Source organism: Callithrix jacchus, chromosome 9 (assembly GCF_049354715.1).
Source record: "Callithrix jacchus isolate 240 chromosome 9, calJac240_pri, whole genome shotgun sequence".
Taxonomy (NCBI): Eukaryota; Metazoa; Chordata; class Mammalia; order Primates; family Cebidae; genus Callithrix; species Callithrix jacchus.
In genome coordinates, this window is record NC_133510.1 from 128,356,858 (window position 1) to 128,370,027 (window position 13,170).

General features: G+C 54.8%; 1 protein-coding gene across 2 annotated transcripts in view; it reads left to right on the top strand.

Annotated features, from left to right (window-relative positions):
• Positions 1-13,170, top strand: part of TMEM132B (transmembrane protein 132B) — a 520,042-nt gene that overhangs the window by 27,642 nt on the left and 479,230 nt on the right. Inside the window, exon 1 of one of the 2 annotated variants that reach the window (XM_035258162.3) lies at positions 8,655-9,141. The exons of the other annotated variant lie outside the window; for it this stretch is intronic. Coding sequence (XP_035114053.2) covers positions 9,075-9,141 — 67 coding nt within the window. The 5' untranslated portion in view covers positions 8,655-9,074. Of the gene's footprint in view, positions 1-8,654; positions 9,142-13,170 lie in introns of those variants that run through there. 2 annotated transcript variants of the gene reach the window in all.

Sequence of the window (13,170 nt, forward strand, 5' to 3'; positions counted from 1 at the left end):
AAATGTAATTTGATAGAAAAATAAAAATATTTAAAAGCATGCAAAGGCAAATGTGGTCAAGAGAAAGCTATGCAGATGTGACGAGCCACTCATTTCCCCAACAGCCGCATAATTATGATCCTTCACACCTGGACAGATCTTCAGACTTTACCAAGGGGTAGTGGACTTAACAATTGTGTAATAGGCCAGGTGCAGTGGCTCACACCTGGAATCCCAGCACTTTGGGAGGCCAAGGTGGGTGGATCATGAGGTCAGCAGATTGAGACCATCCTGGGCAACATGGTGAAACCCCATCTCTACTAAAAATACAAAAATTAACTGGGTGTGGTAGCCCGTGCCTGTAATCCCAGCTACTCTGGAGACTGAGGCAGGAGAATCACTTGAACCTGGGAGGTGAAGGTTGCAGTGAGCTGCCATTGTATTCTAGTCTGGCAACAGAGTGAGACTCTGTCTCAAAAAAAAAAAAAAAAAAAAAAATTCTGTAATAAGGCTGGGCTTGGTGGCTCATGCCTGCAATCCCAGCACTTTGGGAGGCTGAGGCAGGCAGATCACCTGCGGTCAGGAGTTTGAGACCAGCCTGGCCAACGTGACGAAACCCTGTTTCTACTAAAAATACAAAAATTAGCCAGGCTTGGTGGCCCATGCCTATAGTCCCAGCTACTTGGGAGGCTGAGGCAGGAGAATCGCTAGAACTTAGGAGGCAGAGGTTGCAGTGAGCCAAGATTGCACCACTGCACTACAGCCTTGGTGACAGAGACTCTATCTGAAAAAAGAAAAAACAATGTGTAATAAATAATGATAAAATTACAACTAGTGGCGATTTCGATGATTTTCCAAATTTTATTGAATTATCTTGATATTTACCAATTCTTGATATAGAATCAATACCTGAAGTTTTAATCTTTTAATAGTTGCATAAAACAGAGAGTGTAGATTTCAAATGAGCAAATAAGCCAGGTTGAGTTTGTAGACCTTGAAGAAAGATTTCAGCCAAATGGCACCGCCATACGTTCACAGGACTTTGAGTCAGCCTAACTTTTCAGGGGGCAAGTTAATGTGAAATTTCAAACTGCGTATGTTTCCGTTTGACAGTTCATCTTTTAAGGAACACATCCCGAAGACCTAATCTCGCACGTGGATAATGCTGCAGGAATAGGAACGTTGCTTTTTAACAGTGAAAAATTGTAAATGACCTCAAATGTTTGGCAACACAAAAATTGGTTAAACAAATCACAGCACATCCAATGAGAGGACTGTGCAACCTCACTGCAGTGGTCATATAGAGAAACACGTCAGTGCCACGGAAAGATGTTCATAATATATCATCACCTATGAAGGGCAATTTAAAACAGTACAGATCACGTGAACCCATTTTTAATTAAAAAACCACGTCGGTATGCATAGGAAAGGGACTGGAGAAATACGTTAAAATATTAGAAGTGTTTATCTTTCAAAGGTGGCAGTTTGCTTTTTGAATATTTGTATCTTTGAGTTTCTGCCAGGAGCAAAGAATTTGAAAAATATTGAGTTATGCTACATCAGAGAACTAAAAAAAAAAAAAAAAAAATTAACTCTCATAAAGTCAGTTTAAGAGAAATAGAATTTTCTACTTTTGTTTTTTTTAACCATTTGACTTTAAGGTCTCAGGCTATTTTGTTGGGGATTTTTCCTGAACCCACTGTGATGGCTGGTTTGGCTGTCAGCTTGCCTGGATTAGGGGTGCCCGGATAGCTGGGGAAGCGCTGGTCATTCTCAGTGCTTCTGATTAGGGGTGCCCGGATAGCTGGGGAAGGGCTGGTCATTCTCAGTGCTTCTGATTAGGGGTGCCCGGATAGCTGGGGAAGCGCTGGTCATTCTCAGTGCTTCTGATTAGGGGTGCCCGGATAGCTGGGGAAGCGCTGGTCATTCTCAGTGCTTCTGATTAGGGGTGCCCGGATAGCTGGGGAAGCGCTGGTCATTCTCAGTGCTTCTGATTAGGGGTGCCCGGATAGCTGGGGAAGCGCTGGTCATTCTCAGTGCTTCTGATTAGGGGTGCCCGGATAGCTGGGGAAGCGCTGGTCATTCTCAGTGCTTCTGATTAGGGGTGCCCGGATAGCTGGGGAAGCGCTGGTCATTCTCAGTGCTTCTGATTAGGGGTGCCCGGATAGCTGGGGAAGCGCTGGTCATTCTCAGTGCTTCTGATTAGGGGTGCCCGGATAGCTGGGGAAGCGCTGGTCATTCTCAGTGCTTCTGATTAGGGGTGCCCGGATAGCTGGGGAAGCGCTGGTCATTCTCAGTGCTTCTGATTAGGGGTGCCCGGATAGCTGGGGAAGCGCTGGTCATTCTCAGTGCTTCTGATTAGGGGTGCCCGGATAGCTGGGGAAGCGCTGGTCATTCTCAGTGCTTCTGATTAGGGGTGCCCGGATAGCTGGGGAAGCGCTGGTCATTCTCAGTGCTTCTGATTAGGGGTGCCCGGATAGCTGGGGAAGCGCTGGTCATTCTCAGTGCTTCTGATTAGGGGTGCCCGGATAGCTGGGGAAGCGCTGGTCATTCTCAGTGCTTCTGATTAGGGGTGCCCGGATAGCTGGGGAAGCGCTGGTCATTCTCAGTGCTTCTGATTAGGGGTGCCCGGATAGCTGGGGAAGCGCTGGTCATTCTCAGTCCTTCTGATTAGGGGTTCCCGGATAGCTGGGGAAGCGCTGGTCATTCTCAGTGCTTCTGATTAGGGGTGCCCGGATAGCTGGGGAAGCACTGGTCATTCTCAGTGCTTCTGATTAGGGGTGCCCGGATAGCTATGTAAGCAGTGGCCATTTTCAGTGCTTCTGCAGGGACTGGCACTGTCTCTCTTCTGCTGACAGGGAAGTGCAGGTAGTTTGGTATTTGAGGAGGATGACTGGGCTGTCCCAGGTGTGCCTGTGTGGGTGTTTTTGGAGGGGACTGGCATGTGAGTCTGTGATCTGAGTATGGAGATCCTCCACTGGCAGGGGCCAGATGTCATGAGAAGGTGGAGGGAGGCTCTCTTCTGCCTCTGGGTTGCCCTTCTTCTCCTGCCCTTGGACATCAAACTCCAGGTTCTCCAGCTTTTGGACTCTGGAACTAACAGCAGCCCAACCCTGCAGGCTCTCAGGCCTTCAGCTTGGACTGAGAGTTACACCATCGGCTTCCTTGGTTCTGAGGCCTTCCAATTGGGACTGAGCCCCACCACCGGCTTCCCTGGGTCTCCCGCTTGCGGATGGCCTCTCATGGGACTTCTCTATCTCCACAATCGAGTGAGCTGATGCCCCTAATAAATCCCTGTGCATAGCTTTAGTTTTGTATATCTTTTTTTTTAATCATTTAAAAATTTTTGGTAGAGATGGGGTTTCACCATGTTGGCTAGGCTGGTCTCCCAACTCCTGACCTCAGGTGATCCACCCACCTCGACCTCCCAAAGTGCTGGGTCTTATAAGTTCTCTGTCTCTCTGGACCCTAAAACACCACAGTTAGGCTGCTTTTTGCTGCAAGTAACGGATGTCCAATAGCAGTGTTTAAACAATACGGTTTATCAGCTCGATGTAGAATATCAGCTCAGGGAATGCCCCTGGCGTTGGGACCAGAAGCACTTCTGGGGTGACACACTGGCTTCAGGATGTTGCCAGGCTCTGCCTTTCCATGCTCCCACCAGTAGCCGCCAGTGGACACTGTGGCACCTCATGGTCACCAGAGGCTGCCAGGGCCCTTCCCATCACACTTGTACTCAAATTGCCAAGAAGGAAGAGGGTGGAGGCAAAAGGGAACATTGTCTGTCTTGTTTGATCGAGGAAAGTGGTCCTCCTCCAGCTCCTTTTTACATCTCATTGGTCATTCTGGGCCCCGTACCTCCTGGCTTGAGGGAATGTGGTTGGCTGAGACCTGTTAGGATCTGACCCCTTCCCCAGGGCTGGGCATGCTGCCATTCAAAAACTAGGGAGCCTCTTGGGAAGGGATACAGGGCTGCATCTAGTTCCTGGGGTCTTGGGTTGTGCCGAGGTGCAGTGGGTGGAGAAGGGTTGGTTGGCCTAACTCATCCATCTTGGTTAACGGATCCTGTGGTTGGACTGCTTGGGGTCAAACCTGACTCTGCCGTTTGCTGGCTGCCAGTGTGGCCATGGAAAAATTGCTTCACCTCTCTGTGCTTCCGTTTTCTCAGCATAAAATGGTTGTGGGATTAAATGAATCAAAACATGCAAGCCCCAAAGAACTGAAAGCAGGTATTCGAACAGAACGTTCTACATGAATGTTTACAGCAGCACTGTGTCTAACAGTGTTTCTAAGCTAGAAACAGCCTGAATGTTCATCAGTGGATGAATGGATACACAAATGTGCTCTATCCATGCAATGGAATATTAGTCAGCCAGAAAAAGGAGTGAAACATTGACACGGGTTCAGTAATGTCAACCGTTGAGGACAGATGCCAAGTGAAAGAAGCCAGACACAAAAGATCACACCCTGAATGATCCACTTAAACTAGTTAGTGGAGTCATCAAGTTCAGAGACAGAAAGTGGTGTGCTGGAGGGAGGGGAGGATGCGGACTGGGTACCAGGTTTCTGGTTGGGGGATGAAAAAATTCTGGAAGTAGAGAGTGGTGATGGTCGCAGAGCACTGTGAAGGTACTAAGTGCCACTGAATTGTACACTTTAAAATGATCAAAACAGTAAATTTCATATTATGTGCATTTTACCACATAACGAAGCAACACACATGCAAACTGCTTTGCGCAGTGTCTAGTAGGTATTCAGTGCTGCATAATTATTTATTATTATTATATTATTAGTCTTGTTCTGCTGTAGCACACTTTACACTTGCTCCCAAATTCCACCTGGATGGTATCTTTATCCCCGGCTGCCACCTCACACCCTTCCCAGCCCTGCGAGTCCAGGAATCATTTTATCCTGGGAAGCGGGGGGTCAGAGCTGTTCCAGGTGCTTTCTGCTCAAACGCACAGGAAGCCATTTCTCCCTTGCAGCCTCCTCCCTGTTGGGGGTGTACCTGGAAGGGAACTCAAATCCCTTGTGGTCTGACTGTTCATGGGCTCGCTGGGGCTTCCCTCACCTATCGGGGCTCAGCTCTTACCCTACCGCCCCATCCATATGTCGAGGTGTGCAAGTAACTGATTTCTTGAAATTCTCTCTTAGGAAATCCTTGATTATACCTGTATAAGTGAGCTTGGCTTCTGTTTTGAGAGGTCCCTTTCCCCCACCACTCACCTGTAGACTGCAAATGCAGTCTAAGTCAATTCTGAGTTCCCGGAAGATGCCAGAAACATCAGTGTGTGCACTGGACAATGAACAGTCCCAGGTTTTGCAAAGAATTTCAACTGGTGGTTACCACGGCAGCAGCTGCCTGCGTGTTGGCGTTCGAGGGCAAAGGGGTCTGTTATTGCCGCTGCCAGTTGACTCAGGTGGGGAAACCTCTCTGCCTCTTTGCCTCCATCCCAACCCCACCCGCACCCCAACCCTGACCTGCCTTCCTTCTGCGGCGCCTTCCAGGCCTGCAGTACCAGATGCAGCCACGAGATGGCAATGTTGCTCTTCGCCGGTAGCCCGGCGGGCGCGTGGGCCGAGCTGCAGCAGAGCTGGGGTGCGGGGACCGATCACGAGCAATCCGTGCTGGGGCCAGCCTCTTGCTGGGCAGCGGGTGGCGGGACCTGAGGAAGCCTTGCACGGCTAGGCTGGGGCTCGAGGCTGCCTCTTAGTCGAGTCAACCTCCCTACACTTACAGATCCAGGGGAAGGACCATTCCTGGCCTCAGTTTCCCCATCTGTACCTAGGGTGAGATTGTAGGCTAATTCTTACGATCCTGCCCCGGGCTATGAGGCTAGCAGGCTGGGGGCGAGAGTCTGGGTAGGAGTGAGAGGAGAATTCCACTCAGCCCTGGGGTCTCCAAGTTACTGCAGCCAGCCTCTCAGATTTGCCCCAGGCCTTCAGAAATCCAGGGAGGCCTTTTACCTGCTTATTTCCTTCAGAAATACCCGCTTTAGAGATACAGGCTCAGGGGCCTGGGTAATATGCAGAAATCCTCATCCAACCACAAGGCAGGCTGAGCAGGGCTGGAATTCTCATCCCTACTCCACATATGAGCTCAGAGAGGATTAGGGGCTTGTCCAAAGTCACACAGCTGGGGGATGGAAAGCCACCCTCAAAAACAGATCCCTGCCTTCAGTGTCGGGCTCAACCATCATCAGCATAATTTAGTGGGGAAGGGTATGCCCCCTGCCCCAGCTCTGCCATGGAGAAGCAGGGTGCTTTCTTGGGATATGACCAGGTAGTCCTGAGTGTGGGGTTGGGGGAAGGCAACTGCCACCTGCTGTCACACCTGGGACTGTGTGATCGCTGGCTTGGGGATTTGCTGGACTGATTCACAACCCCCTCCAAGCACCGCCATTAAGCCACAGGATGACCCCTTACCCCTGCCAGAAAATGACTTTTTATCTTTGGCCACAGTCTCCCAGCCCTCACAGACCTGCTTCCTGGTCAAACACGTGGTTCACTTTGGCACCAGCACTTGGGGTCACTCTTTCTGTGGCTCTCCCCTGCTGTTGTCCATTCATTTCTGTTTCACCATCCCCTTCAGAGGCTGGCACACAGTAGGTGCTAAGCTCTGCAGATGCTTATGAACCAGTGAACAGGAAAGAGGTGTTGGGGGCAGTTGGGCACAGAGGACCCGAAGAGAATCCTGACCGTTTCTCCAGGATCATCCTCTTAGCTGGGGAAGGAGTCACAGAGAGGGGACAGATGGGCCCCTCTTAAGGCCACCCCAGGCCCAAGAAGACCTGCAATCCCATTGTCCAGCCTGTTGTGTGGCTCTCCATGCATTGCAGGCCTTGCCAGGGAGCCCAAAGGGGGCTTGGCCTGGGCACGGGCTCCTTCCAAAGGAAGCCGATTAGCAGCCACGGGAAAATCCCTTTACGTCTCCTAATTAACCTGGGCTAGAGACTCACCACCTGCCCCTGGCTTTCTTCCTTCTTTTATCTAGGAAGAACCGAGTGCTGCCTCTGCTAATGAGCTTGTCTGTACTAATCAAGCAGGTGCCCGGTCCCCCATCCCCTCATGCCAGCCGGGAGTGGGGTGGATTGTTCTTCTGATGTGAGCTCTGGGCCCGCAGAGGAAAATCGGATCTATCATAATAATGGCCACGATGATGAGAATGATAATGTGGACAGTGAGTCCTTTATATGAGTTCTGACTTCCTAGGTCAGGGGCTTTATGTGTTATTGGGGGCGCCAGGTGGATGTGCAATGGCTTCCATTTCTTAGATGAGAAAACTGAGGCTCAGGGAGGAATAAGGGACTCACCCCAGCTTGCACAGCAAAGGAGTGGCAGAGCCTGGATTCTCAGCCAAGACTTCGAGACTCCAGAGTCTTCCCCAAATCTATCTTTTCATCACCCCATGCTGCCTTATTGACCGTTTTCAAAGAGTTTGACCCACTTTTTCATGGAAAACAGAGATGCCAGAGCAAGTGGCCGGTGTAATGGGGGCTGGGATGGAGTTGGGATCCAACCACTCTCCCAGGTGGGCCACCCCCCACATCCCTTGTACTCCCAGCATGGTGGGGAAGCTTTCAAGGCATCTGAGCGCTGCTGGAGGAGCCCCCACGTGCTCCCAGCATGTCTTATGCATTTGGCTTAGGGTTCCCCCCACCCGCCCCCGCTTTGCCCTGGTTGCGGGTGGGGCACCCAGGAGGATCAGTGGGTTCTGGAATAATAGGTACTGGGGCCCCGTGTGACCTATGACTTCCCTCCACACTCGGGTTGCGCCCCTGCCCCTGGATGGAAGAATTCGACCACCCGGTACCCTGGCCCTGCGCAACACCCGGGCGCCTTCGCTGCCTGGCCCTGAGATGGGAACTCTTTCCTGGGACGCCAGAGACTCTGCCCTTTCCAGGAGAACTCCTGGCCGCCTCCGCGTGCTCCTAGGGCCTGCGACAAATGGGAAGGCTCATCCTCTAGCTCGGGTAAATAAAGGACCCTGCTTCACGTGGGTGGACATCCCCAAGCGGCCTTCGCTGGGTTCCAGGTGACCGCACCCAGCCTGCGCGCCCCCAGCCCCCATCCCGATGCGGTGCAGATGCTCCGCACACAGCCCCGGCCTCCCGGATGCCCCTCCACCCCTCTCCGGTTTCCCACAGGCACCCCCTAGCTGTGCCACATTTAACCCGGGACCTCCGGTCAGCTCTCAGCCTCGCAGTCTCTGGCCCCGGCAGACCGCCTCTCCGGAGGTCGCTGCTCCATCCCGGGGGCCCTCCGGTGGCTCCCTCACCCATCGACCTTGGCAACTCCTACCGCTGCGTCCCCAAGACGCCGGATCTAGCTGGGCACCCCCTCTCTGCACTCCGCACCCCTCCCGCGGCCCCTGTCCCCGCGAGAGTCCGCGACCGCCGGAGGGCTCCCCGGACTTCTCGGCCGGGTGCCCTCCCCCGGGCCACCGAGTAGTGGCGCGTCCCGCCGCCTACTGGCAGGGCTACTGCCTGTGCCCTAGCTCCCCGGCGGCCCCTCCCCCGGTCGCGGCCCCGCCCTCCGCTCCCCTCCTCCTCCTCCTCCTCCTCTTCCTTCTCCTTCTCCTCCTCCTCCTTCCCCTCCTCCTCCTCCTCCTCCTCCTCCTCCTCCTCCTCCTCCTCCTCCTCCTCCTCCTCCTCCCTGCGCTCGCTCGCTCGCTCACTCTCTCGCTGGCTCGAGGGGTGGCCGGCAGCTGGCGCTGGCAGAGGCGGCGGCGGCGGCGGCGCGACCGGGATGGGACGGGCGCTGGGGCGCAGGAGCCGCGGCGGCGGCGGTGGCGGCGGCGGCGGGGGCCGCGCAACTCGGGCCAAGTGCGGGGCAGCCGGCCAGGGCGCGGGGCGCTGAGCCTCGCCGGCCCCAGCTACCCGGCCGTGCGCGGCCGAGCCCAGGAGAGCGCGCAGAGGCGCAGCCGAGGAAGCGCCGCCAGCGCCGGCGCCTGCGTCTGGGGAGGAGCGGCGCGCTGGGAGCGAGCCATGCCCGGCGCCCGGGCGTAGCCGCTGGGGGCTGCTCCGGGAGCCGCGGGCCGGGCCGGGCGCGCGAGAGGAGCAGCCCCGCGCCGCGCCCACCGCGTGCCGAGGACCATGCCGCCCCCGGGCCGGGCGCCGCCGCTCGGGCTCCTGCTGGCGCTGACTGCGCTCCGGTGCCCAGGTAACGCGCCCCCGGACCCCATCCCCGACCCCGGCCGCCGAGCACAAAGTTGGCTGAACGGGCGGCTGCCTCCTTCTCAAGTCCCTGGCAGCGTGCATCTCCCGGACTCGGACAGACCATGGGAGACCCCGGGAACCCAGGAGCCCCTGGCGCGTTCCCCTTTGCCCCGCGCCTGGGAAGAGCCCGCCTGCCTTTTCCCCCAAAGCCCTAGCTTCCCTGCGGATTCTTTCGAGACGTAAGGGGACCACAGACCCGGGCGCTCAGCCTCTCGAGGCGGGTGAGGGCGCGCCTCCAGGAACAGAGCCCCCTCCCCGCCCTGTCTTGGGCCAACATCCCCCCAGGTCCTGGTTCCTGCGGGGGTTTTGCTGGGTGGGGGCGTCGATGCAGCCCTTCTCCCGCGCCCTGCTGCCCGCGGTCGCACAGTGGCGCGTTCCCGGGACACCTGCGGGCCCCGGGGATGTCTCGGTCTGGCTTGTCCGCAGCCCCTCCCCATGCCCCGTGGCCCTCAGCTGCTTTCACGTCGCTCTCCCCAAGCCATCCACCCTCACCAAGTGACCTCCACTTGGCCAAAAAGCAGCCCGCTGCTCGCCTCCTGCAAACGCGAGGAGCTAGCTACCCCAGCGCCCTGACCCCAAGGCGGGCGGGAGAGGGTAGCCTTGGCCAGGCAGCCCAGCACGCACCGGGCAGCCTGGAACACGGTGATGTCCAGAGCCATCGCCTGGGCACTGGGGAGCTGGATTCCCTGCTGAACCGGCTCAGCTGTCACCCAGTCCTAGCGAGTGGGGAAAGCAAAATAGTCAGGTATTGTCCGTCTCCGCTGGAGTTTGGAAAGCTTTCTACCCGCCTTGGTGTGGCTACATGTTGGTTCTGTAGAAAGGGTATCCTCAAATGACAGTTCTTCCCTTCCCCCCACCCCATGCAAGTGGAGGAGAAAATCCTAAAGGCTCAGATGAACCCCGGGAACATTACGAGTAGCCCTCGTGTGCTTTCGAAATCTCAGCTTTCCAGACCTTTTAAAACCAAGACCCATGCTTTGGGAGTAGGTAGCTTTTGCTTTAGAAAATCTCTCCCCATTTCCTTAACAAACAAACCACCCAGACAGGCAGAATGCAGCAGAAAAATACAACTCTTAACTTTTTGGCTTTCACTGCTGTGGAAAGGTTCGGTTAGGAGCAAAGCTTGCCTGTCAACTCGATGGTCGATGTATTTCATTTGCATGGAAAAAGTCAGCGTCGGCTTCCTTTGAGATGCCCTTAAATGACCCAGAATATTTACTAACACCTTCTATGGGAGATCTCCAGCAGCATTCGGCTGTGGTTCAGCCTAGAGCGTGGCATTGGGCTTAACGTGGATGAATCTCGCTTGCTTGGCTAAGGAGCAGTTATGATAGCTGTTTTGCTTTCGGCATTCCTCTGCGGTACAGGAGAGGGTTTGCTGCTGGGGGCCGAGGCTGTGTTCTCCCAGCTGAAGCCCTGGGACCTGTTTGCAAAAGTGCACAGTCCCTCGGACTTGAAAATTGCAGTTTTGTCTCTATTTTGTTTCTCCACGGGGGTCAGCATTTGCCTGGATGTGCTTATAAGTGAATAGCGGAAGTCTCTCAGAGAAGCTGGCTGCCTAATGCTTTGTAAGAGAACACCATGATCCCCCTGCTACCCCCTCTTCCCACCCTCTCCCCCAGCAACAGAAGAGCCTGTGCCTGGCTCTGGAAGGCCCATCTTGGGAGGGAAGGTGGGCCGCCACTGAAACCTGCTGCTGGCCGGCTCTTTGCCTGCTCCCCTGCTGCTCTTTGGGAGAGTCTCAGCTGGGCAATTCGTTCTGACAAATACCACCCGGGCAGAGCCTCTAGTGCCATCGCCCCGTCCCTGGAAGCACATGCAAGTCTTTCACTGGTCCCCACCAGGGACATAAAGAGACGACAGTTTGATAACTATATTTAGCCCTAGTTAGGAGGGCTGGCGGAAAAAAAAAAAAAAAAAAGGCTGAAATTCCTGAAAGATACTTAGCTGCCTGCACTTGGTTTTGAAACATTCGGAGGAATTAACCAGAGCTTCCTTCAAAGCTGGTTGGATTTTGTGGGTGATTTCTGCATGGTTTACCTACTTCATCTGGCTGAGGCTCCGGAATAGGGGCTGGAAGAGTTCAGAGGCAAAGATGCGCTCACTGTCTCCCACCACACACATGCAGCGACTGGCTTCTTTGTCCCTCACCCCCCTTCCTGCGTGGGTAGCTGCCATGGTAAAGAGTATGGTGGGTGTACTTCTTTCAGCCTTGCAAGTGCTTAAACATATGGAAGGGTGCTTGGTAAGAGTCAGCACAAATCCCCCAGCTTAGTGACTAGGGGGCCCCTCTTATTCAAGCTACTTTTGAACAAGCTGTGGCTCTGCAAATGAGCGGCGCGGTTCCCGTCCCTGCTGGGGAAAAGGAACGAGCTTTGCTTCGTGGACTCATTATACACGGGGGTCTAGGGTCTATGAGGTCGGTGTCGCTGGAGTTCCCCCTGCCTACCCCACGACAGAGGGGCCGTGTGAGTGGCGGGGGGCCTTGGCTTTCAGGCCAGAGTTTATCTTCCTCCTGCCTGGCACCTTGGTGTGACATGTGGTATATTTCTTTCTCATTACAAGAATGATGTGGGGGTGCCTGTGTGTGGTGCCGCCCTTCAGAGAGGTGGCATTGGGAAGTGGTGGGGAGTGGTATGCAAATGTTGTCGCCTTCCACAGTGATTTAATGGCTGCACAGTGGAGGTTCCCAGGGTAAATCATTTCATCCCCCTCCTCCTACCGGATGCAGGGAGCTGGGGAGGCGTGGGGCTTCTGCATGAACTACTCCACTCAGAGCCAGCAGTGAGCACGGTGGCTGCCTTGATCCAAGAGAGCAAAAGAAACCCCTCATTTGTTGGCTGGGAGTCTGGGATGGGGGTGGTCTGTGGGCCAGCAAAGCCCTTTCAGGGGCCTTGTTCCCAGATGCGTCTCCTAGCTCTATGCGGCTGGGTGCCTCCTTTCTTCTCTCTTGGGTCTAAATTTGAATGGGAATGGAGGGGGTCCATTTCCTCTGAAGCCATGGGATTCAGCAGTGTATCACCTCCCATCACTGTGGCAAGATGGAGGCACCCTGGTACCCTGGGCGACGTCATGGGTAATGGGGGTGCTGCCAACTCTTCAGCAGAGTAGGCGCATTGACTTCTAGAGCAAGGAGGCGCCTCAGAGTCTCTCCTTCCGCAGCCCCCTTGCAGATGGGAAGGAGACTTGGGTACATGGACTGCCCGCTCAGGATCACACAGTGAACTGCAGGCAGATTAGGGCTCACGGGCTCCCCCTATTCTTACCTATGACTTTCTAACCCTGTACCTGGGAGCTTTTCTGGTAGAGGAGTTCTACTGTACAGTCCTTTATGGAACTATGACTCCATGCAGGGAGCCCAAGGTCATTAAAATGACAGCTGCCTGGCCTGGCCAAGACAGCCAGTGTCAAATTGAAAGGTTAGAGAGCAAATATTAGTAGTGATGGTGATGGGGAAGGGGTGTTAATGATGATGGTGGTGGTGATGAGGAAGGGGTGGTGTTGGTGATAGGGAAGGGAAAGGGTGGTGATGGTGATGGGGAAGGGGTGGTGATGAGGAAGGGGTGGTCATGGTGATGAGGAAGAGTGGTGATGGTGATGGTGATGGTGTTGGGGAAGGGGTGGTGATGGTGATGGTGATGGGGAAGGGTGGTGATGGGGAAGGGTGGGGTGGTGATGGTGATGGTGATGGGGAAGGGGTGGTGATGGGGAAGGGTGGGGTGGTTATGGTGATGGTGATGGGGAAGGGGTGGTGATGGGGAAGGGTGGGGTGGTGATGGTGATGGTGATGGGGAAGGGGTGGTGATGGGGAAGGGGTGGTGATGGGGAAGGGTGGTGATGGTGATGGTGATGGGGAAGGGTGGTGATGGTGATGGTGATGGGGAAGAGTGGTAATGGTGATGAGGAAGGGGTGGTTATGGTGATGGTGATGGGGAAGGGGTGGTGATGGGGAAGTGTGGTGATTGAGATGGTG